At 43.8% G+C, this 22,405-nt stretch overlaps 1 protein-coding gene across 1 annotated transcript in view; it reads left to right on the top strand.

Moving 5' to 3' along the window:
• LOC138301682 (deleted in malignant brain tumors 1 protein-like) overlaps positions 1-22,405 on the top strand; it is a 78,168-nt gene that overhangs the window by 43,220 nt on the left and 12,543 nt on the right. The window contains exons 5-6 of the mRNA XM_069242197.1: positions 14,818-15,147; positions 21,873-22,202. Of these exons, the coding sequence (XP_069098298.1) occupies positions 14,818-15,147; positions 21,873-22,202 (660 nt within the window). The remainder of the gene's footprint in view (positions 1-14,817; positions 15,148-21,872; positions 22,203-22,405) is intronic.

Genomic DNA, 22,405 nt, shown 5'->3' with positions numbered 1-22,405 from the left:
CAGATGCTGAAAGCAGCACTCTAGAAATGGGCACAAACGTCCTAGCAAGATAGCCTGAGGTGGCTTGAAATACTGCCATATGAACCAAAACAAGGGATTTAAATAAGATCCACTTCCTAACCAGCAGCCAGTGTAAGGAGATGAGAGCAGGAGAGATTAAGGTCCGACTGGGCAGGTGCCCACCATCCTGGACATCCTGAGGGGACCATGCAAAGCTTCTGATGTCCTCCAACTACCTCCTTATCTCTCTAAGTTTAGATTTCAAAGGAGGACTTGATCAGCTAGGATGAGAATCTGTGTAACGTTAATTAAAATGTGGGGCTTTTGTGGCTCTTGAAAATGTCTCTATTGGTGCAGCCAATGCAATGTTTGTCTTAGAACAGTAACTAACGTATTTGGCTTTTCATTCAAATTTATGGTCACTCAATAGTACATTTATCACATATTACTGTTACTCGCCTTTTATAAACACTGCACATCAACTCTAACATTATCTTTGAAATATTTGTACAATACATCTCAGATTACAGAAAGAATATTGTTAATCGTAGCTGGTCCAAATGTAGTCACATTCTGGTAATTACTATCATAGGTTTAAGCTTCTAAATATGTGCATTCCTCTATTCAAAACTTTCGTTTTGCTCAGTGCTTGTCATTTTGCTAGTAAGCATTCAGGCTCAGCCTGCAGTTCAGGACTTCTCTAGGTCAGCATCCTCTTTGATCAAGCAAAAAATGAAGGACTTTAGTAGGGTTCTGCCAAGAGAGTCATGTAGTGTGTGTAGGAGGCTGGCCTGGTTTGTAGTGGGTACCTAAGATACTTACACCTTATACCAGGTCCAGTTATCCCTGATTAGTGAAATGTAGACAGTGTCTAGAAGCCAGGCTCTCTAGGGGTAGTGTGGATGAACAGCCAAGGCCTAGGAGACATGCAAATCTCATGCAATACCACTGTAGTCACACAGTACTCATACACATGAAAGAAAATACTCAGTATTTTGGTAACACAAATGCCAAAAATACCATGGAGACTATACCCCCTTGGGAGGTAGGTAATACACAAATTATATACAGTAGTATGCAGAAATAGCTGTAAAAACAGTTTGAAAACAGTGCAAATTGTGAAAATCACAATAGTTAGAAATGTGCCTGGGGGAACACCAACCATATACTAAGAAAGTGGAATGTGAAAGTCGGTTTCCCACCTAGGCAAGTGTAGTGTGTAGAGGGTCGCTGGGAGTATTAGAACACACCAAAGGTAAGTAATAGAACCCACCTCAGAGCCCAGGAAAACAGGAGTAAATCACAGTAACTTTCCAAGAATACACAAGAACACGAGAAAGAAGATTATGCACCAACCAAAAGAGACAGCAAGACACCAATGATGGATTCCTGGACCTGAAGACATGTGGAGGAAGTCCAAGAAGCACTGAAGAGTCCAGGGAGAACAGGAGCCGATGCTAACCCGGATGAATGTGCAAAAGAAGAACCACCAGTGGGGAACAACAGTCAGTATTGCACCCAAGAAGACAGATGTGGTTCCTGGTTGGTGCAGAAGATGTCCCACACCGGATGGATAAATGCAGTCTGATTTGCGTTGCTGGATTCTGCCAACAAGCCTTGGCACACGCAAAACTCTTGGTTAGCAGAAAATGGCGCTGGTTGGGACCAGGAGGGACCTGGTGGACTCTACCCAGGAGGGGGAGTCAGAGGGGGCTCGAGCAACTCAGAGAGCCCTCAGAAGGCCAGGCAGCATGCACAGGAGTCCCACAGTACGGGGGGCAAGGAAGGTGCCAAAGGAGGCCCATGCAGCACTACACAAAGGGATCCCAAGCCCTCGGAGAACCATTCAGGAGGCTGTGCATCGCATGAAGGAGTCCTGGGGGCCAGAGCTGCATGGTGCAAGAAGAACTTTGTAGAAGGATGCCAACAAGCCTTGGCAACTGCAAAACACCTAGTGCATAGGGGTTACTGTCTTGCAGGGGCGAAAGCTCTTACCTCCACAAAAGTCGGACAATTGGACATCAGGACCATCAGGACCACTTCAGCCTCCACCTGTGTTGCTGGATCCACGCACTTCGTCAGGAAAGGGGACCCACGCCACCGGTCGTCACTGCACAGGGGTGCCTGCTGAAGCAAAGGAGTGACTCCTTCACTCTAAGCGAGATGCCTTTATTCTTCTGGTGCAGGCTGAAGACAGACTGTCCTCTGAGGATGCACAACCTGGAAACAGTTGCAGTTGCTGGCAGGAGCTGAAGATACAATGTTGCAGAAGTATTCATTGCTTCTTTGTTTCAGTTTGTAGAGTTCCTGGATAGTCCAGATGCAGTTTCATCAGTGAGAAGGTGAAGTAAAGGATGCAGAGGATTCCTGCTGGAGTCTTGCTATCCGAATCTGAAGAGAACCACCCAAGATAGAGACCCTAAATAGCTCTGTAAAGGGGATTGGTCAGCTACACAGGTAAGCACCTATCAGGGGAGGGCTCTGATGTCACCTACTGGCACTGGCCAGTCAGATGTTCCGAGAGGGCCCTGCCAACTTATAATCCAAGATGGCAAAACACAGGGACCCTCTGGAGGAGCTCTGAGCACCGCCCCTGGGGTAGTGATGGACACGGGAGTGATCACTCCCCTTTCCTTCATCCAGTTTCACACCAGAGCAGGGACTGGAGGTCCCTGAACCGGTGTAGACTGGATTATGCAAGGAGGGCACCATCTGTGCCCTTCAAAGCATTTCCAGAGGCCTTGGGAGACTACCCCTCCCAAGCCTGTAACACCTATTTCCAAAGGCAGAGAGTGTGACACACCTCTCCCAAAGGAAATCATTTGTTCTGCCTTCCTGGGCTTGTGCTGCTCAAGCAACAGGAGGGCAGAGACCTGTCTGAAAGGTGGCAGCAGTTGGGGCTGCCTGGAAAACCTCAGAAGGCTGCAATGGCAATACTAGGGCCCCTCTAAGGAGCCCCCAGAGTGCATGGAATCATACAACCAATGCTTACAAAAGCATTGGGCTATGATTCCAACATGTTTGATACCAAACATGCCTATGTTCGGATTTACCATTATGTAGCTGGACATAGGTAGTGACCTATGTCCAGTACACATGTAAAATGGTGCCCCTGCAGTCACGAAGTCTGGGAAAATGGTCCTGGAGGTCATGGGGACACCTTTGCTAGTGCTGGGGTGCCCTCACACACTGTTGCATGCTCTGACAGGATTCAGCCTTACATCAGTTTTTAAATGCAGATGATTTGAATGTAAGGTTTTATATGTTATTAGTTTTTTCAATTTCATGAAGGTTTCAGAGTTCTCCTTTTTTGCATAATTTATGAGTCACTCTAACCCTAAAAGGGTTTTATTTTGACTTATACTGGGCGCTCCCTTGTGTCTGGCTTAAGCTAAACCCCTCTGAAGAGCTCTAATGAGAAGGAACAATGTGTCAGGGGTTGCTTTTACTTATTCTAGGTTGGCTGAGATGGTATTTTACCAGTCCAAAGCTGTAATATTGTGCCTGGAGTGGTAAATGGCTTTTGTCATTTTACAGCTCTGCTAGTTTGACACTCATGCTTAAAGACTTTGCTGTACAAACAGCAAAAGACTTTGTCCCTATCTAGCTCGGCATGAATAGCACTGTGCTGATCCTATGCTTAAAAACATTTCTAGATAAACATACATTTGAGGTGAGCAAATCTAAGCTGTCGCTGGTTTGCAAGATGCTCCTTACTGGAGATACTCTCCACCTAACCTTGGGAACTAGCCAGAGTTCTTTCTTCATTTTTGGTTATATATATACATATACATATATATATATATATATATGTATATATATATATATATATATATATATATATATATATATACATATGTAAAAATATATTCACTGACAAAACCAAAGGTTATAGGGACGTTATGAATTCACTCAAGCCCTAAGGTGAGTATAACTCATGCTCTCACCATGCGCAGTTTTCTTATCAATAATTTTATGGCAAATGTTGCAGTGATAATGTCAAAGATGCCATGGAAGATGTAATTAATGATATAATGTGTCGAATAATTAGCTGTGGCAAAGGCGCGAGTTATAGTTACCTTAGGATGCCATAGTTAACTGAAATAACTCTAACTATAACTGCTGAATTTCAATAGTTTTTGACACCTTTGTTTTTTTCCAGTGAATTACATAGTTTTTTTACATAAAGTAATTTTAATTACTATACATTAATCCAAACTCCAAAGCGCGTGGCCCATGTTCGTGCGCAACTGAGGTTGACCCAGGGTCTTGCCAGTTGCCAGGCCCTGCAATCAAGCCCTTCTAACCACTAAACCCTGTCAATGGATGGGGGATGGGTGAGTGCTTGCGTGAGTGTCTGAGTGGGTCTGAAAGTGGGTGTGTGACTCTATGAGTGGGTCTGAGTGGGGGTGTGTGTGGGCCCATGAGTCTCCGAGTGCATGTATAAGTGAATGAGTTAGTGTATGAATAGGTCTGAATTTGTTTTTACATTTTTTTTGCATATTGTTAAATATCTTCGAATATGCGAGGATATTCGAGAATATTGGTGCATATCTCGCATGGTGAAGAAAATTTATTTTAAACCCATAATTTGACCGTAGCACGCCCCTGCATCACAATCCTGAGGTCAGGATACCTCAACCCTGACCCCTTATTCTACTCAGCATTTTAGATTTCATCCCCAGGGACCCTCTACTTTAATATGAAATGGCAGCCACAACCTTCTAGTCAGGTTGTGGCCAGCCAAATACAGTGCTTCTATTTGTGCGTGCATTCGCAAAACTGTGAATATTCACAATCTATTTGCGTCTAGATGTACACAAATTTGGATTTTCCTTCATTTCTTGTAAACTACTGCACGGATTTACACCAAATAACCAAAGGCACAATCTGGTTACCGAAAGCTAGCTTTCTGCTAATGTTGGTGTACTTCCTTCTGGTAGTTCGGGCTGTAGTTGAATTCAAAGGTCCTAAGGGAATTAACATGGGAAACGCAAACTTTTTGATCCCCCTCTTTTTGTCAGCCCCCGCTCCACAGATCAACATGAAACTTTCCGTCCTCAACAAGAATCACTGTGGACATTTTTTGGGAAAATTTTGTGAAGATTAGTCAAATGGTGCCAAAGAGATAGACAAGTCAAGAAACGCTATTTCTATGGAAGCATGGTCCTAACTATTACTACCTAGTGGCAACTGCCACTACGTAGTATATATATTTATAAACTATATTTTTGGCACCAACTGATAAACAGTCATGAAATATTCCAAAGCAAAAAATTTCAGCCACTTCTGCTCCTTTCTGGAAAGTGTTTTGGTGATCCGCCAACTGTTGGCCGAGAAAATGGAGAGCCCCAAAATGTTTTTTTCCCATTCATTTTTCAATAGGAAAATTGAACAGTGAAAACTGCTGAACACAATTACAACAAATTTGGCAGAAAGCTAGCACTCGGTCCAGAAGGTGTCTTTTTTATAGACTTGGATTAAATCAGTTCAGTAATTTGTGAGAAACTAAGGCTCAAAAACATTATATATTTACAACCTGTAGGACCCGCAGAGCCACCAGATTCTGATTGGATGACACCACATCAACAAAGTTATAGCAGCAGCCATTTTAAGTCTCAGGGACTAAGGGCCTGCTTACGGGTCTGGCGGTCCTAGGACCTCCATATTTGTGGTGGCTGTCAGACTGCCACGGCTGTGGTGGTCTGACCACCAGGTTACAAGGTTGGCCACCAGACCCGCCAATCTACTGCCGTCCCCATCAGGATCTCACATCCCAACGGGCTGACAGTGGTGCAGATTGTATTCAGCCAGGGTGGTGCTGAGCTCAGCGCCACCCTGCTGATTACAACCTTGCTCTCCGCCAGCCTTTTGATGGCAGTTCTATCACCATGAAATGGCTGGCAGAGACCAAGTGCAGGGGACCACAGGTGGGCCCCAGCACTGCACATGCCTGTGGCATGGCAGTGCAGTGGTCCCCTTGCCCAGCACACTCAAAATGCACACTTGGTTCCTACCCATCAGCCTAGTGGGAAAGTTGATAGAGCCAGTGGGAAGGTCTTCAGTATGGCAGCGGTCATCCCGTTAGGAGTTTGGCAGATGGGTGTTCCTGTCCACCAATCTCATAATTGGCCCAAAAGTCCCTAGTCGTGAAATTAAGAAAAAAAATATATAGGGGGCACAAGACAGATAACCTACCCCTGTGGCACTGGTAAAGGGTCCCCGGGCCAATAGCATGTTTTTTCAAATTTTCCTGGGAATTTGTGGTAGATCCATGAATCTGCTTCAAGATCTTTTTTCCAAATATTGTGCCCCGCCCCAACAAAAAATGAAGCCCCCTCAAAGTGTCTCAGGAGCCACGAGAGCAGCGAATCCTACTTTATGGGATGGAGGTGGTGTTGGCCCACCCATGCCTCCCTGAGGCCCGTTTGGCCCTCATTTCTTCAGACAGCTATTAAATTAAAGAGGGACACAGCCTCTATCCTCAAGCCTTATTAAGGTCCCATGGCCCCTGTACCTGGGACACAAATTAAGATTAAGGGGGAGGGTGTCAGCTATTGTATGTCCCCAGAGATCCCATCTCTGATGCCGGCTCTTGTGTGGTGACCCAGGGACCCCAGAGATTCCTTGGCCATGAGAGTTCATGTAAGGATGTTTAATGTGCTGACACCCAGATGGAGCAGGAAGCTGTTCCTTCAGGGTTGGGAACACATTTTCTTTCTCTGTAGCTCTCTTGTGGGCAGGGAAACAAAGAATTGCTGCCACCCCAGCAAAGCAAAAGAAAACTGCATCACTGAGTAGAAAGAATGCTGGCTCCTGCACCCGTTATTGTTAGAGGTAGGGGAGCTGGTGGATCTGTGGAGTCTTGCGGCTCCCCTTGTAGTCCCCAAAGTTAAACATGCTGTAGGGTGCTTGGGTGGGGACATGGGCACCAAAGTATTATTTTTGAAAAATTGACATTTACTGGCTTGCAGGTAGCCAGCGGGGAATGGTTGCCCTGGGGCTCCCACCGCAACCCAAAATAGTTTAAAAAAAATTATTGAATCCTATCTGTTGGCACTGTGGCACCCTATTTTTTTTTTTTTTTAAAGCAAAAATGACTGCTGACTTCTTTGCCTCCTATGAGGTCATTTGCAGGGAGCCAGCGGTGCAGCATTGGGCCCTCTAGCTTTGAAATACCAAATATGGTGTGAGACTATTGTTTTTAGGAACCAGGGTAGGGCTCTATTGTACAAATACCCCTTGTAAATGAAATGTTCTCTGACAGGTTAACTGCCTCTTACCACACTGTGCCTAAACAGTATAACTCATTAGAGATAAGGGTCAAAATCACCTACCAGTTAACTTTTCTTCGAAGTGATGGCGCATGAATATTAAATCTTGGTGCCTGAAAGATCTAAGCAGCTGTGCCTACAATGTAGGGGGTATCATGACAGCCCAGCCATGAACAATGGAACAAGAAATATCAACAACACAAAGCAGGTGACCTGAAAATTAACAGATTGGATTCACTTTAGAAACTGATGGCTAACCCTAAGTGTGTACTTTAATGAGATTGATTTGATAGACTGAATACAGATTGACGTATTTTGTGTTAGAGAAATTCACTATTGTCTCTCCATTCTGCTGTTAAAAGCATATAACAAACTTAACAAAACCCCAAGGGGACATATAGATAGTTCATTAACTTCCACAAAATATAATTTGTTATATTATGGCAAACACATCCCTTCAGAAGCACCCTAATAAATACTGCACCTTGGATGCTGAGATGGCTGAACATTTCCCCATAGTCAAAGGCAAGCCCTATAATGCTCAAAATGTTTTGACATTTTCATATTCATTAGTTTGACAAGCTTCTATAGTATCTACAATATTAAAAATATTATATTTCCCTTCTAGGGGTAATTACATCAACTACAGCGCCAGAACCAGTATCAACAACCACACAGCCAGGTAAAGAAAGCCACACATTAGCGGTAATCACTAGTACATTTTAAATGTATTGAATGTTGCCATCTTTGGAATACAAAGTGACTTTCCTTAGACTACTAATGATACATTCCTCTGACTTTGAGTATAATGACGGATTACTTGTGTCCTAAATAAATAAGCTTACCAAATTTCAAAACATTTGATTTGTGTTCCTAAAATAAAAAGTTACTTTGTTAACATTATATATGGAACCGTTTACAACAATGAACGATTGTCAGTTAGTCAAATAAAGGCTATTATGAGGCACAGATGTACCCCATGAAAAAAGCATGGCATATTTTAATAAATAATTATTGAATATGAATACTCAGACATTGAAAAAGGCTACAAAAGTAATATGGTAGAAAAAAAAACGTATGTGCCTAAGAAAGGTGTCAGAACCATGTCTAGAAGCCAGTGTTAAGGGCAACCTCATGCTCATGTGCTGTCCAAAATTTTATTTGCCCACCTAATACATGGATTGGTGTACGTTGCCTGATTAGCTCTGCAATCCTTTGAATTAAAAGCCTTTAGCCTCTACCGCCACTGTGAAGTGTTCTGGTGTCAGCTTGTCACACATTAAAACCCTTTACAGCAATCAGCGTGTAAGAGAGGATATAACTGTAGTAACCAAGCGCAATTCATTCCACACCCCACATGACACAAACACTTAAATCAAAAATTTCACAAATTATCTCCGATGGAAAGAGAAAGCACTGCAGTTCCACCATATAGCTAGACCCAGTGTTGGGTTTGGTTGGGGCTGATGGTCAAGTTTGGTAACTGCATTAAGCACCCTACATTCTTTGCTGAACCAGAGTTCTAATGTCCGTCCTTGAGGGTTGAACTGGACCAAGGGCTACTGGAAGGGTTAATGAACCTAGGGACACCACATTGACTACTTCCTCATTGAAGCTGGCCTTCACTTTATTTGACAACCTGTAGATTTTGAATTTGACAGGCAAACTGTCATAAATGTCGATGTCATGGACACATCACTTGGTCTGCCTACATGCCAGGGAAAAAACCCAGCAAACTTGCTAGTCAACTTATGAGTTTCCTTATCGTCCTGTTGGGTTAGAGTACAAAAAAGTAAAGCTTTCCTGAGCAAGCTTTCTCATTGCGGGACAGGAGGTCTGGAAGGGACTCACTCTCTTTTTCCCTCAATCAACATGGTCATGTCAGCCCTGTCAAAGTGGGGATTTGGATGGTTAGCATGTATCATTCAATGAGGGTGTCTGGGGTGCCCAGCTCTGCTAGATAGGTAACCACATGTACCTTCTCCACTACAATTTAGGGCCCAGTCCTATTCTCTAGGAGGGCCCTGGGAGCCAATGGTAACCACCTACAACTTTTAGCAAGGTTGGGACTTTAACAATGTCACCTTCTAATCACCCCATAGTCTGATCAGATCTTGACTGGCCTCCAGCTTTCTTCACATACTCAACCATTCTAGGATCTCAGGTCCAGTACATAGGCCACTATTTCCTTCTTGGGTTCCTTGAAACGTTTTCCCATTATTATCTCACAAGACTCAAAACACAACTCACAGGGTGCTCATGAAGAAGTTCAAAGTGGCTGAAACCCATTCCCTTCTTAGGTACCTCCCTGTAGTCAAATAGCAGGCATGGTAACAGGGCGTTCAGCTTACATCTCATGGGCTCTGACAGGTCTTTAATCATGCTTTTAAGTGTCTTATTGTACCTCTCAACACGCCTATTCATTTGGGGGTGTATGGTCTGGGGAACTTGTAGGTTTACCCCACACTCATCCCCCCTGGCCTTCAAATAGGTAAAGATGAAGTTCTGTCCCTGTCTGAAAGGACCTCTTTGTGGACCCGTACTTTGAAAATGGTAAGCAGGGCTTAGGGAGCCCGGGAGCAGTCATTGTGCTCAGAGGCACTGCTTCAGGCATGATCAGCTACCATCATTCACCCTTTCAAAAAGTGTCCTTACCTCTTGCAGTGGATTAATGAGGCCTTAGGCAGTCACCCTGTCTTTCCAGTGGCTTGTATGGTTGTGCAGGAACAAAGTAACTCATTTACTTTCTCAGATATCTGGGGCCAATAGACAAGGACATCTCATGGGCCGAGTTGAGCAGAAAAGTTCTATAGTGCTATTAGTGCCTTTGTCCAGTAAACGTTTAGGCCCAAATGTATGTGGGTCTAGTGCATCTTTTTGCCACATTAGCGTCATTTTTCATGACACTAATGTGGCTCAATGAGGCCAAATTTGCCACGCCATATTTACAAAGCGGCGAAACGCTTGCATTGTGCCACTTCGTATCCTCTTTTGCCACATCATGCCTGCACCATGCAGAATGTATGCAAGGAGTGCTTTTCCCCATTAGGGGGACCACAAACATACTGAAGTGAAATCTATGAAATTCCAGTGCACCATTTTTTGTGGCATTTTTTAACACCTGCACAGAGCAGGCGTTAAAAGGAGGCACACCATTATTTATAATGGGCCTCCATGTATTTTGCAGGTTTAGCACCAACATTTTTTGTGCTAATCCTACAACGTACAACAACAGCGGCAACAATTTTGAAGCTATTGTCCCTAACCTGAGCCATTCTGCGCCGCATGTTTAATATGACGCACACAAGGTGGCGTTACAGGGGCGCGAGAAAAGTGGCATTCCATAAAATGGAGCGTCACTTTTCTTAAAATTGGGACTTAGTCGCTTTTTGTAGCTCTGATTTAATCAGCAGGAAAAGGCTGCAGGTTGTAGCTGGCGAGGGATCCAGGAGGCCAGATACCTTCTACCTGAGGTCCAGATGGAGAGGATTTGCAGTTGCAAAGAAACTCATAGTGGGGGAAACCTGAATTTTCACAGATTGAAAAAAGGCTAGAAAAAAATGGCAAAGAATTTAAAACGAAAGTGTGTGCTCATGCAAGGTGTCCGAGCAATCTCTATTAGCCTGTAACAAAGGCAACCTCATGTGCTGACCTAAACTTTATTGGCCCACATAATACATGGCCCTGTCAACTGTTTAGTACTGCAACCCTTTGAATAAAAAGTCCTTTGCATCACTATGAATCACTCTGGCGTCAGCCTGCCACACATTTAACCCCTTTACATCAATCAGCATGCAAGAAAGGAGAAAATTATAATAGCCAAATATTGATATTGTGGTCTAAGGTACATTTATGCTGCCACTCAAATGACACAAACACTTAATCCCAACTATTTATCCCCCAGGGAAAAAGAAAATAGTGCAGTTCCAGCATATGACTCAATCCAGTTTTAGACTGGGTTGTGCATCAGTTTTAATGACTATATGAAGGCCCCTGTAATCCACACAGAACCTGAGTTCTGGGGGCCCTCCTTGATGGCTGATCTTAGGTACCTCTACCATGGAACTGGACCAAGAGCTACCTGAAGTCTCAATGACTTCTAGAGCCATCATCTTGCTACTCCCTCATTGATTCTGGCCTCACTTTATCGGGCAACCTGTAGATTTTGGTTTGGACTTTCAATATCATGAACACACCACTGGGTGGGTTTAAGTGCCAGGGAAAAATGTCAAGCAAGCTTTTCAAACAACTGGTGATATTCCTTTTTCTGCTGCTGGGTAAGGAAACAAGAAGTTGGGTTGGCACACATGCCATTTCTGTCTCTGTCTGGAAGAACCTCCTTAGGGATCCCTACCCTGATGAAAATGTAATGCAGGACCCTCAGGAGCACAGGTGCAGTCATCAACTTCATATTCACTGCTTTAGGCTATCTAGTGGCATTATTATCTACTACCATGCACCCTTTCAAAAGATATCCCCACCTCTGACAGTCGATAAAGGGGGTGTTGGGCTGACCTCTTGTCTTGCCAGTGGCTTGACAGGTTGTGCAGGAACAAAACAACTCCATATCTTTCTCAGATATCTGGGGCCTGTAGAAGTGGTTAATTAATTTTGACCATGTCGTCACTTGTCCTAGGTGTGCAGCTAAGGGGATCTCATGGGCCAAGTCCAGTAGAAATGTCCTATAGAACTGGTTGACTGTCATGCCATCGGATGAGGTCCTGGTGAATCCATTGTATTTTTTGTGGCAAAGCTCTGAGCAAGAGAAACTTGAATTTCACCCAGAAAAATGGCCCCTTGCCAGCCACATACTTTGAGTGCCTTTGCCCAGTCAAGATTTCTTGATTCACACTTTGTCTCTTTTTGAAGCAGGACAAGGCTGCAGGGTAAAGCCAGTGAGGATGCAGGAGGCCAGGTATCTTTTTCACGAGGTCCAGCTGAAGAGGATTGTCATTGTGAAAAAGCTCAGAGAGGGGCAAACCTGAATTTTCTGCTGCAACCCACCTTGGTTGAATCCACCTGACACATTTGCCATTGTCCTCCATGCGGTTTATGGCACCAGAAAGTCCAAGGTTTTTATTGATGCTAGTAGATAGATAGAGTTCATAGATGGACATGACACAGGCCCAGGCAAGGATACCAGAACCTCATGAAAAAGCACTTGGAGGTCAGAAGTCACTCCAGTAGAGGCCAACACCAGGGTCCATTGCAGGCTCAGTTGGAATTGGTCACTTGGGCAGTTGCGAGAAAGGCCTCTTGTAGCTTGCTGTTTCCTTGTAACTTGAACTGGAGGTCAGTCTTAGGACTTTTGGAGTCTACTTATTTGTCCTGGATAGAGAAGAGTGCAATTCCAGTCTTTTCAGGGATCTTCTCAGGTTACAGACAGCAGATTCAATCCTCTTCTGATTTACCTCATGTCCAGTAGTGTTCTAAGGAGGGTACTGGGGATGCTAGATTTATGCTTGGCGTCAGCTAGTGGGTGGGGATGACTCTTGGCTCGTCCCTAAACAACTGCGTACATGTTTCCACTGGTACCTCTACCTCTGCTAACTTGTGCATCCTGATGTAGATAAACATGTCAATGTTTAGTTACCCTAAATTATTTTCATTTATTGCTTTGCCTGAAGACAGACCAAACACATGTTTCTGAGTCTTCTTTAACCTATCACAAATCAAACACATATTTACAAACAATGTTTTAAACAGCAAATCCAAAAATATGTGTCTTAAGATCGCCATGCATTCAGTAGTTGAGCAACTGTGCAAACTCAAATTATAATCTAATTTTTCTTACCATTTCTTCTTTGGGCAGTTTTTTTCTGGCTATGTTCTTGAATTCTCAAAAAAGCCCACATAGATCTTCCATTATGTGCAACAACAAAGAACTGAAATATGCCAGTCTCGCTCCAGCTTGCAAAATGTGTTGTACCCCATCAGATATGACTGTTAGGATTGTTATTCATCGGGTACAATAAATAAGACTTCGGGCCTGATTATGAGCTTGGCGGTCACACCGCCATTCCTTGGCGGCAGCAGTCTCAATGACACTGTAGAGTCAGCGGTCTTTCACCCACCGTATTTAGATGTGACCACCGGCCCAGCAGCGTTGTTTCTGACAGCGGTGACCCGGTGCAGGATGCAGTCAGCAATTTAGGAAACATTTTTCGATTAGTGTCGATGCAGGTGTGTGCATTTTGACTTAAAAATTGTAAAATGTACACATATGCATGACACATGTGGAAAAATATCCTGTATGAGCACTTTTCCATTGCTGAAGTCCGGATCATATGTGCCCAGTCCAGTCACTTGTAGAAAAGTGTAAAATGTTCTTACCTGTATATTGGCCCCCACAGGGTTGTTGTTTCAGGGTCAAGTTTCTGCTGTGAAGGGGGGCCCTGGAGGAAGGGGTCCATGTCAGAGACTGTAGGGAAAAGCAGGAAATAGGTGAGCTTGCGCCCCATTTCCTTCGATTCTGCCCATCTTGAAGCAGGTGGTCTTCCCACCACAGTTGGCCAAGCAGAAAAGTGCTTCATAACTTGGAAGGGAGGAACCTTGTCTGTACTGCCCTCTGACAGCTGCTGTCCCCATGCTGTGGTCGAACCAGTCAGGGAATGGTTGGTGGAGGCAGTGGGACTGTTGTGGTCTCTCGTTCACCCACCCACCAACATCGTAATTCAGCAGATGGACCGCCAACTAGGAGACCGGGGAATGTGACGCTGTTTCAACAAGGGCATTTCCGCCAAACTCTTAATTAGGCCCCTAATCTGAATTTTGCCCAAAAATGGGGACTACCAGAAGGATTTTCGTACTTACCTCTTCAATGTCCCTATGTCTTATTATGTGCTGGTCTTCTTGACCTAGTAGAGTTTGTAAGGCTGATCTGGGACTCTTGTAAAACTGATCTGGGAATAAGTCTTTGTTGCACAGGTTGCTTAATTTTATTGTACAGTGTGTCTTTTTAAGTAAGTAACACAGGGCTTTTCCCTTAAATATAAGTCTGCATGTGTCCATTTCATGTTACCCCCAGGTTATTCTGTCCATCAAGGTATGTCCACTTCTTTACTTTTCTGAAATACCACATTATATCTATGATACAGCTTTAAAGCTGAATACCTACATCATTTTTATTTGATAAAAGATATGTTGGTATTATAAAAACAAAAAGGTACTCACCATAGGCAATGAGATGATTTTAGTAGAATACTAAGCCTCTTCCAAAAAGATGTTGTTATTTGTACTGATAATGCTCTTAGCATTTATGAAATTCGACAAAAATATAAATTTTATCCACCATACAGCACACATTGACGAACTATTGAGGCTATTTACTAAATGACTGTAGCACATGGATAATAGCCAAGCACTGTCAATTGTTCTATAAATTCACTACAAGATGTACAAACGTTTCTCATTACAACTCAACTGTTCAATATAACTTTGTTTTTGATACCAGGCAAATATTATTAACAAGACATAAGATGTCTTACAGCTTTGCAAGGCCTTGTGTAATTTATGGTATTGCGCAATGTATTTGTCTCTCTAGTTCCCAGAGATACTACAAGTATGGACTTACGCCTAGTTAATGGAGGACAGAAGTGTGAAGGTCGAATAGAAGTTTTCTATGGCGGAGTCTGGGGTACCGTGTGTGATGATTTCTGGAGTACAGCAAATTCACAAGTTGTTTGCAGACAGCTGGGCTGTGGAATTGTCCTGTCTTCGCCTGGAGCGGCCTTTTTTGGTCAAGGAACTGGAAGCATTCTTCTAGATGATGTACTCTGCAGAGGACAAGAAGCTCACCTGTGGGACTGTCCCAACAAAGGATGGAACATACATAACTGTCTCCATAGCAATGATGCAGGGGTTATCTGTTCAGGTATTTTCTCATTTCTTTTTTTCTTTAAAACATTCTCAGTCATGCCCTTCATTTGTGGTTTCCCAAAAAAAGCTACATTTACATTGGGTAATCACACTCTTAAGACGAGGGGTTTCTCTATATAGTTTCAGGCTAAGTATACTAAATTGACTGTTACGAGATGCACTTTGAGTCTAGGTGTGACTGTTTGTTGATGTCTCACACATGACTTTCAAATACCTCCTCATCTCACTGAATTTAGTTTCTGAAGGAAAGCTGTTGATCTGCCAGGAAGAGAATCAGGGTAATCGTTTGAAAAACGTAGAAGATTCTGTGGATTCTTTTGAATTTCTCTGCAAATGCCACCAATGCTACGGGTGCCTTAGAATAGTTACTTATGTATTTGTCTTGTTTTCAAAATTATGGTCTGCACACTGATACATTTCTTAAATTTTGCTTTTACTTCCTTTGTATAAGCACTGTACATCAACTCTAACATTTTTTGAACTATTTCTAAAATAAATTTCAGATTACAAAAAAATATTTTAGACAAATTTGATCCAACTGTATTTACCTTCTGTTCATTAACATCATCAGTTTAAGCACATCAGTATAGTGCATTCCACCATTTTAAAATGACACTATACTCTGCTTCTTTCATTTTGCTCTTTGATTGCCATTTTGCTAGTAACCATCTATACAGCCTATGTCAGCAATTCAGCACTTCTCTGGGGGAACATCTTTTTTGAGCAAACAAAATATGCCTAGAGAGTCATGTGGCATAACTTAAAGGAATCAGCCTTGTCAGATGTCTTAGACGGCTCGAGTAATTATTGCTGAAGATACTTTATTCAATGTCAAGGATTTTACAACCATTTTTTAATGTTTATGATTATAACATTTGAATATGAAGTTCATAGTTAAGTTTAAATTCATAAAGGTTCATGTAATGTATATGGCAATTCACCACTAGGTAAGCAGGTAAGTATAGTTAGGACCTAGTTTATATGGGGTGGGGGGAGAAAAAGGAGGGGTCCCAAAACGTGTTTTCCCCATTCATTTTTCCATAGGGATTTCGAACGCCGATAGCGCCCGAACCACTGGATGGAATTACACCAAATTTGGCAGAAAGGTAGCTCTTGGCCCAGAAAGAGTCCTTTTGTTGTTATTAGGTGTAAATCTGTTTAGTAGCTTTAGAGAAATTAAAGAAAATCCAAATGTGTATATATAAGGACGCAAAGGCGCTGCAAACCCTCCCGATCTCGGGATGAGATCTGAATGGATGTGAACACTTCAACAAGGAAGTTTTGGCAGCCATGTTGGAAAGTGCCATCAGCTGGGTCAGAGAAAAAAGTGTAAAAAAAAATATAAAAATAAAGAAGGGGCCATTGTAGAGTTATCCTGAACCCTTAACTCTGGTGCTGCTCCCCCAGAGCTAAAAAACATTTTTTTTAAATGTCACCGTGATTCGTGGCGGATCAATGGATCCAGTGAAAATACAAAAAAAAAAACAAGCATGGGCTCCCGCACTTGTTTAACTGTAGCTCCCTGGTGGGCCAAGTCTTGACCTTTCACTGCCCCAGGGACTGCCGCTTCCCTGGGGCAAATAAAATTATGTGTGGGTGGTCCTCTGCCCCCCCTGCCCCAGGGACCATCACCTCCCTGGGGCTAAAATCAAAATGGATGTGGGGGGCGGAGTGCCCCCGCCCAGCCCCGGGGGACCACCACCTCCAGGGGCTATATTTAAATAGAGTGCAGGGGGGCTGTGCAGCCCCCTGGCAGCCCCGGAGACCACCACCTCCCTGGGGCTCTATTTAAATAGAGTGCGGGTGGGCCGTGTGGCCCTTCTGCAGCTTCGGGGGCCACCATCACTCTGGGGCTATAATAAAAAGACTGACAGGGGTCTGTTTCACACCTCCACAGCCCCAGGGACCATCACCTCCCCAGGGCTATGCTTGTTGGAGAGGGACCACCCAGCCACTTCTGGTCCTGGGGACCACCACCCCCCAGGGCGGGCTCCTGCTATGTCCTGGGGGCAGAATATCCACTTTCTGCAAGAGCGAGCTGTCAAACAGTCTCCCCCTTGGAGAAAGCGGAGTTTTCATCTACCTTCCCTGCATGCAAATATGCATGTAGGGAAGACAGATGAAAACATTGGCTCCACATTCAGGTAGCGGCTACTTAAAGCAGCTCCCTGCTTGTGGGAGCAATGCCGGCTCCCACAGAATGTGGGGAGCCAGCTAGAACCGCGGGGACCTTGAGGCTTCCTCCACGGTCTTGTCACTATCTCTCTTCCATCCCCTAATGGGATGGAAGAGAGAGAGAGAGATAGTCATTGCAATGGTTTATCCATGCAACAACTACAGTAAGTAGTCACCTCTGGTGTAATAGTTAACCTCACAGCCCCTCACGCTAAAAGTTGAGGGTTCTAATCCAGGTGTGTCTGTTGTCATTTCCCTACTTTAATTTCTGTAAAAGTTAAAGGTTCACTGAAAGGTGATCTCACTCTTTTTAATTGTTAAATAAATGTTTTCTTTCAATTTGTCCAGAAATATCTCATTCTCAGTATGTCATCCATCAAAGTCTAAAAAACTCTCTATCTCTCTCACTCTCTTTCTCTCTCTCTCTCTCTCTCTCCAATTTCTCTTTCATCCACTCACAGACCTACTCAGACCCTTATGCACCCACTCACAGACCCACTCATACTCATGCACCCACTCACAGACCCACTCACACTCATACACTCACTCACAGACTCAGTCAGACCCTCGTGCACCAACCCACGGCCCACTCAGACACTCACATACCCACTCACAGACCTACCGAGACACTCACACACCCACTCACAGACCTACTCAGACCCTCGTGTACCCACGCACAGGCCCACTGAAACCCTCACATACACACTTACAGACTCATAAAGAAACTGATGCACCCCATAAGACACTGATGTATCCACTCTCACACCATGACAGACACTCTCGCACCAACTCCTACCCCCAGATACACCCTCTCACAGCTATTCTCACACCCATAGACACAGGCAGTGGGCAACTCCTGCTGCTCATGGCATAAGGGCCGTGCGCAGCATGGGTTTGGGTGGTTAGGGTGTTAGTTTGGCCGCAGGGCCTGGCCGCAGGTTAGATTAACATATGGTATTGAAAATTACTTTACGTTAAAAAAACATAGAAATTCTCCGAAAAAAACAATGGGCACAAGTTATAGTTACTTTAGATAACTATAACTATAACAGGTGAATTTCTACAGTATGGCACATTAAAATGGAAGCCTAACTATAACGTCCCTGTAACCTTTTTTTATTTTTTTATTATTAATTTCTATGTTTTTTAATTCTATTTCCTAACCATAACGTCCCTGTAAAATATATATATATTTATATGATATCTTTTGAGCATTTTGATGAATATTGATAAAATATTCCACTGCTCCTTCCCCGAATGTTTCAGGGGAATCTGTTCAAGCGGAGGGCACAAAAATGGGGGGGCTGTCTAAAAACATTTTTCCATTAGAAAATTTAACAGTGAAAAGTGCTGAACGGAACTACAAAGAAATTCAGCAAAAAGTTAGACCTTGGCCCAGAAAGTATTTTTTTTTTTAATTTGGTGTAAATACATTAAATAATTTCTGAGAAACTAAGGCTCATAACCTTTGCATATTTCACACCTGGAGGACCTTCTGAGCCACGAGTTTCTGAATGGATGACGCTACATCAACAAAGTTACAGTGGCAGCAATTTTAGGTCTCAGGATCTGAGCCCCTAGTTGTGAACTCAAGGTTAATAAAGATATGGGGGAAGAGTAGGGATATTCTACCCTGTAGGACTGCTGAGGTGTCCCTGGGCCAGTAAACACATTTTTTTTATTTTATTTTAATGTGAATTTATTGTGGACCAGCGAATCTGCTGCAATTTCTTTTTTTTAAAGTTGGGATCCTGCACCAACAAAAAACAAACCCACCCCAGGGTGGGCCATAAGCCATGAAGGCAGCTCATTCCATTTAACAGGGTGGAGGTGGTATGCACCCACCTATTCCTCCCTCAGGCCCTGGGGTCCCCATCCCCGAATGCCATGTGATATACACACCACTGGGTGTGTTTATGTACCAGGAGTAAAAGCCCAGCAAACTTGCTAAACTGGTGACATTAATTTTCCTGCTGTTGGGTTAGGGTGGGAGAGAGTACAACTCTACTAAGCCATCTTTCTCATTGTGGGACTGCTGGTCAGGAAGGGACTCACTCTCTTTCTACCTCACCCAGCTCTCAACATCAACATGACCATGTTAGCCCTGTCAAAGTGAGGTTTCAGTTGACTGGCATGTATAATTCAATGTGAGTGTTTGGGGGTGCCCAGGTCCACTAGATAGGTAACCACACCTACCTTTTCCAGTACAAAATAGAGCCCAGTCCCATTGTCTTGGAGGGCCCTGAGAACGAGTAGTAACCACCAGTACCTCTGGTCAGGTTGGTACTTCATGAATGTCGCATCTAAGCATACTATTGTTTGCTCAGCTCTTGGCTGACCTCCAGTTTTCTTCATTTACTTGACCGTCCAATGATCTCAGGTCACATACATGACCCACAATGTCCTGCTCGGGTTCCTTGTGATTGTTTCCTATCCCTTCTCTCACAAGGCTCACAGGACAGCTCACAAGGAACCCATTAGGAAGATCAAAGCGTCTGAAATCTACTCCTTTCTGTGGAACCACCCTGAAGGCAAATATCAGGCATGGTAAAAAGACATCCAACTTAAATCTTCTGGGCTCTGATAGGTCCACTATCATGCCTTTAAGGATCTTGTTGATCTTCTCAACAATACCATTGGTTTTGGGTGATTTGGTGTGGAGAACTTGTAGGTTACCCCACACTCATTCCATATGGCTTTTGAGTATGCAGACATAAAGTTTGTGTCAATGTCTAATGTCTGGAAGGACCTCCTTGGAAACCCTACTTTGGTGAAAATGTCAAGCAGGGTCTGGCCTCATAGGCTCATTCACCATCTTCAGGGGCACTGCTTCACAGCATCTAGTGGCATGATCCATTACTATCAGGCACCCTTTCAAAAGGTGTCACCAATAATGGCAGTGGAATAAGTGGAAGCTTAGGCTGTCCTCTTGTCTTGCCACTGGCTTGAAAGGTTGTACAGAAGCAAAAGGGCCCTTCACTTTTTCAGTTAACTGGTGCAGTGTAAGTGGTTACCTAACCTCTCCCATGTCTTTACTTGCCTCAGGTGTGCAGCTAAGGGGATTTCATGGGCCAAGCCCAGTAGAAAGACCCTATAAAGCTAGGGGACTATTAGTCTGTCAGACAGGACCTGGTGAAGCCATTGGTTATTTAGTGGGAAGGCTCCAAATGGGAGAAACCTGAATTGCACGCACCAGGATGGTCCATCACCAGTCGGGTACTTCTTGCACCTTTGGCCGCTCAAGATTTCTTCATTCTCCCTTGGTCTGTAGCTCAGATTTCTCCAGCGGGGCAAGGCTGCAGGCTGTAGTTGATGAGGGATCCACAAGGTTAGATACCTTCTGCATGTGGTCCAGCCAATGAGGATTTGCCATCTCAATAAAGCTCAGAGTGGGGAAAACCTCCATCTTCACCCCAGATGCAACGCATCTTGGGCAGATCAGCCTGGTAGGTTTGTCCCTGTCCTTCTGAGGTCTTGGAGCCAGAAAGGTCCCCGGTTTTCAGTGGTGGTAGATGAAATCCACCAACACCTAGGCAAGGTTTCCAGGACCTCAGGAACAGCACATGGGGGTCAGGACTCACTGAAGTAAAGGCCAACAGCAGGGCAGGTCTAGTTGAAACTGGTCAGCTGGGCAGTTGCAAGAAAAGTCTCCTGTAACTTGTTTTGTCCCTATAGGCTGAACAGTCGGTCATCTTTATGACCCTTGGAATCTCCATATTTGTTCTGGATACAAGAGAGTGCAGGTCCAATCTTTCAGGGCTCTTCTCAGGTTACAGACAGCAGATTCAGTTCTCTTCCAATTTTCCACAGGTTAAGGGTGTTCTAAGGAGGCACTCCGGATGCCACATTTATGCATGACACCAGGTAGTGTGTGTACGGGTGACTCCTGGCTCCTTCCACACCTCATGCATCCTAATATGTCAATCTTTAGTTACCCTAAATAACTCTCATTCATTACTTTGCCAGAAGAAAGACCCCTTGCACCAATCACAAATCCAACACATATTTACAAACACTGTAGTGATTGTTAAATTTAAAAAACTCGTAAAAGGTTTTAAGACCTAAAGGCATCTAATATTTGGACAACTGTTTAATCTACTGTTATAGTTTTCTTGTCCTTCCTTATTTTATCTTTGGACACTTATTTCTGGTGTTGCTCAAATGTGAATTTATCTTAAAAAAACAGAAGACAAGAGGTGTTTGGCAAAACAGGAACAGTTTCTTTAATGAAACATTACGGCTGGGAGAGCAGTGATAGAAATGGGGTCTCGTGACTGTCTCTCAGTGCACAATCAATCTGAGTGGTGTTTTATACATTTCTTTAGGTGCAATAAAACAATTACAGCATTCCTTCCTGAGTAAAGAATGTGACCAGTTATCATGGACCAGGGCCACAATCACGGCAGGGAGGGGTAACTGCATGGGGAGGTAATATCTTTGCGCAAGCATTACCAGGATTAGCAATCCAAAAAATAAAGAAATGATCTGCAGTTTTTCATGACCTTCTCTATCTCATAGTATTGTACATTATGTTTGGCCTTGTAGGTCCCAGAGATACTGAAAGTGTGGACTTACGCCTGGTTAATGGAGGACAGAGGTGTGCAGGCCGCATTGAAGTTTACTATGAAGGAGTGTGGGGGACTGTGTGTGATGATTTCTGGAGTACAGCAAATTCACAAGTTGTTTGCAGACAGCTGGGCTGTGGAACTGTCCTGGCTTCTCCTGGAGGGGCCTTTTTTGGTCAGGGAATCGGAAGCATTCTTCTAGACGATGTACTTTGCAGAGGACAAGAAGTTCACCTGTGGGACTGTCCCAACAAAGGATGGAACAGACATAACTGTCTCCACAGCAATGATGCAGGCGTTATCTGTTCAGGTATTTTCTATTTTGTTTTTTGTTTACAACATTCCCAATCATGCCTTTCATTTGTAGTTTCCCACAATAGGTAAATTCACTTTGGCTAACCTTAATTTTAGGAGCAGGGGTTTCTTTTTTTAGGTTCTGGCTGAGTAGACTTATCAACAGTTACCCTGGCAGTCTCAGTGTGAGCACCTGTCGAACTCCCATACATGAATGAA

Source organism: Pleurodeles waltl, chromosome 6 (assembly GCF_031143425.1).
Source record: "Pleurodeles waltl isolate 20211129_DDA chromosome 6, aPleWal1.hap1.20221129, whole genome shotgun sequence".
In the NCBI taxonomy this organism is placed as follows: domain Eukaryota; kingdom Metazoa; phylum Chordata; class Amphibia; order Caudata; family Salamandridae; genus Pleurodeles; species Pleurodeles waltl.
The sequence above is the reverse complement of the archived record's forward strand: the minus strand, read 5'-3'. Positions and strand labels throughout refer to the sequence as shown.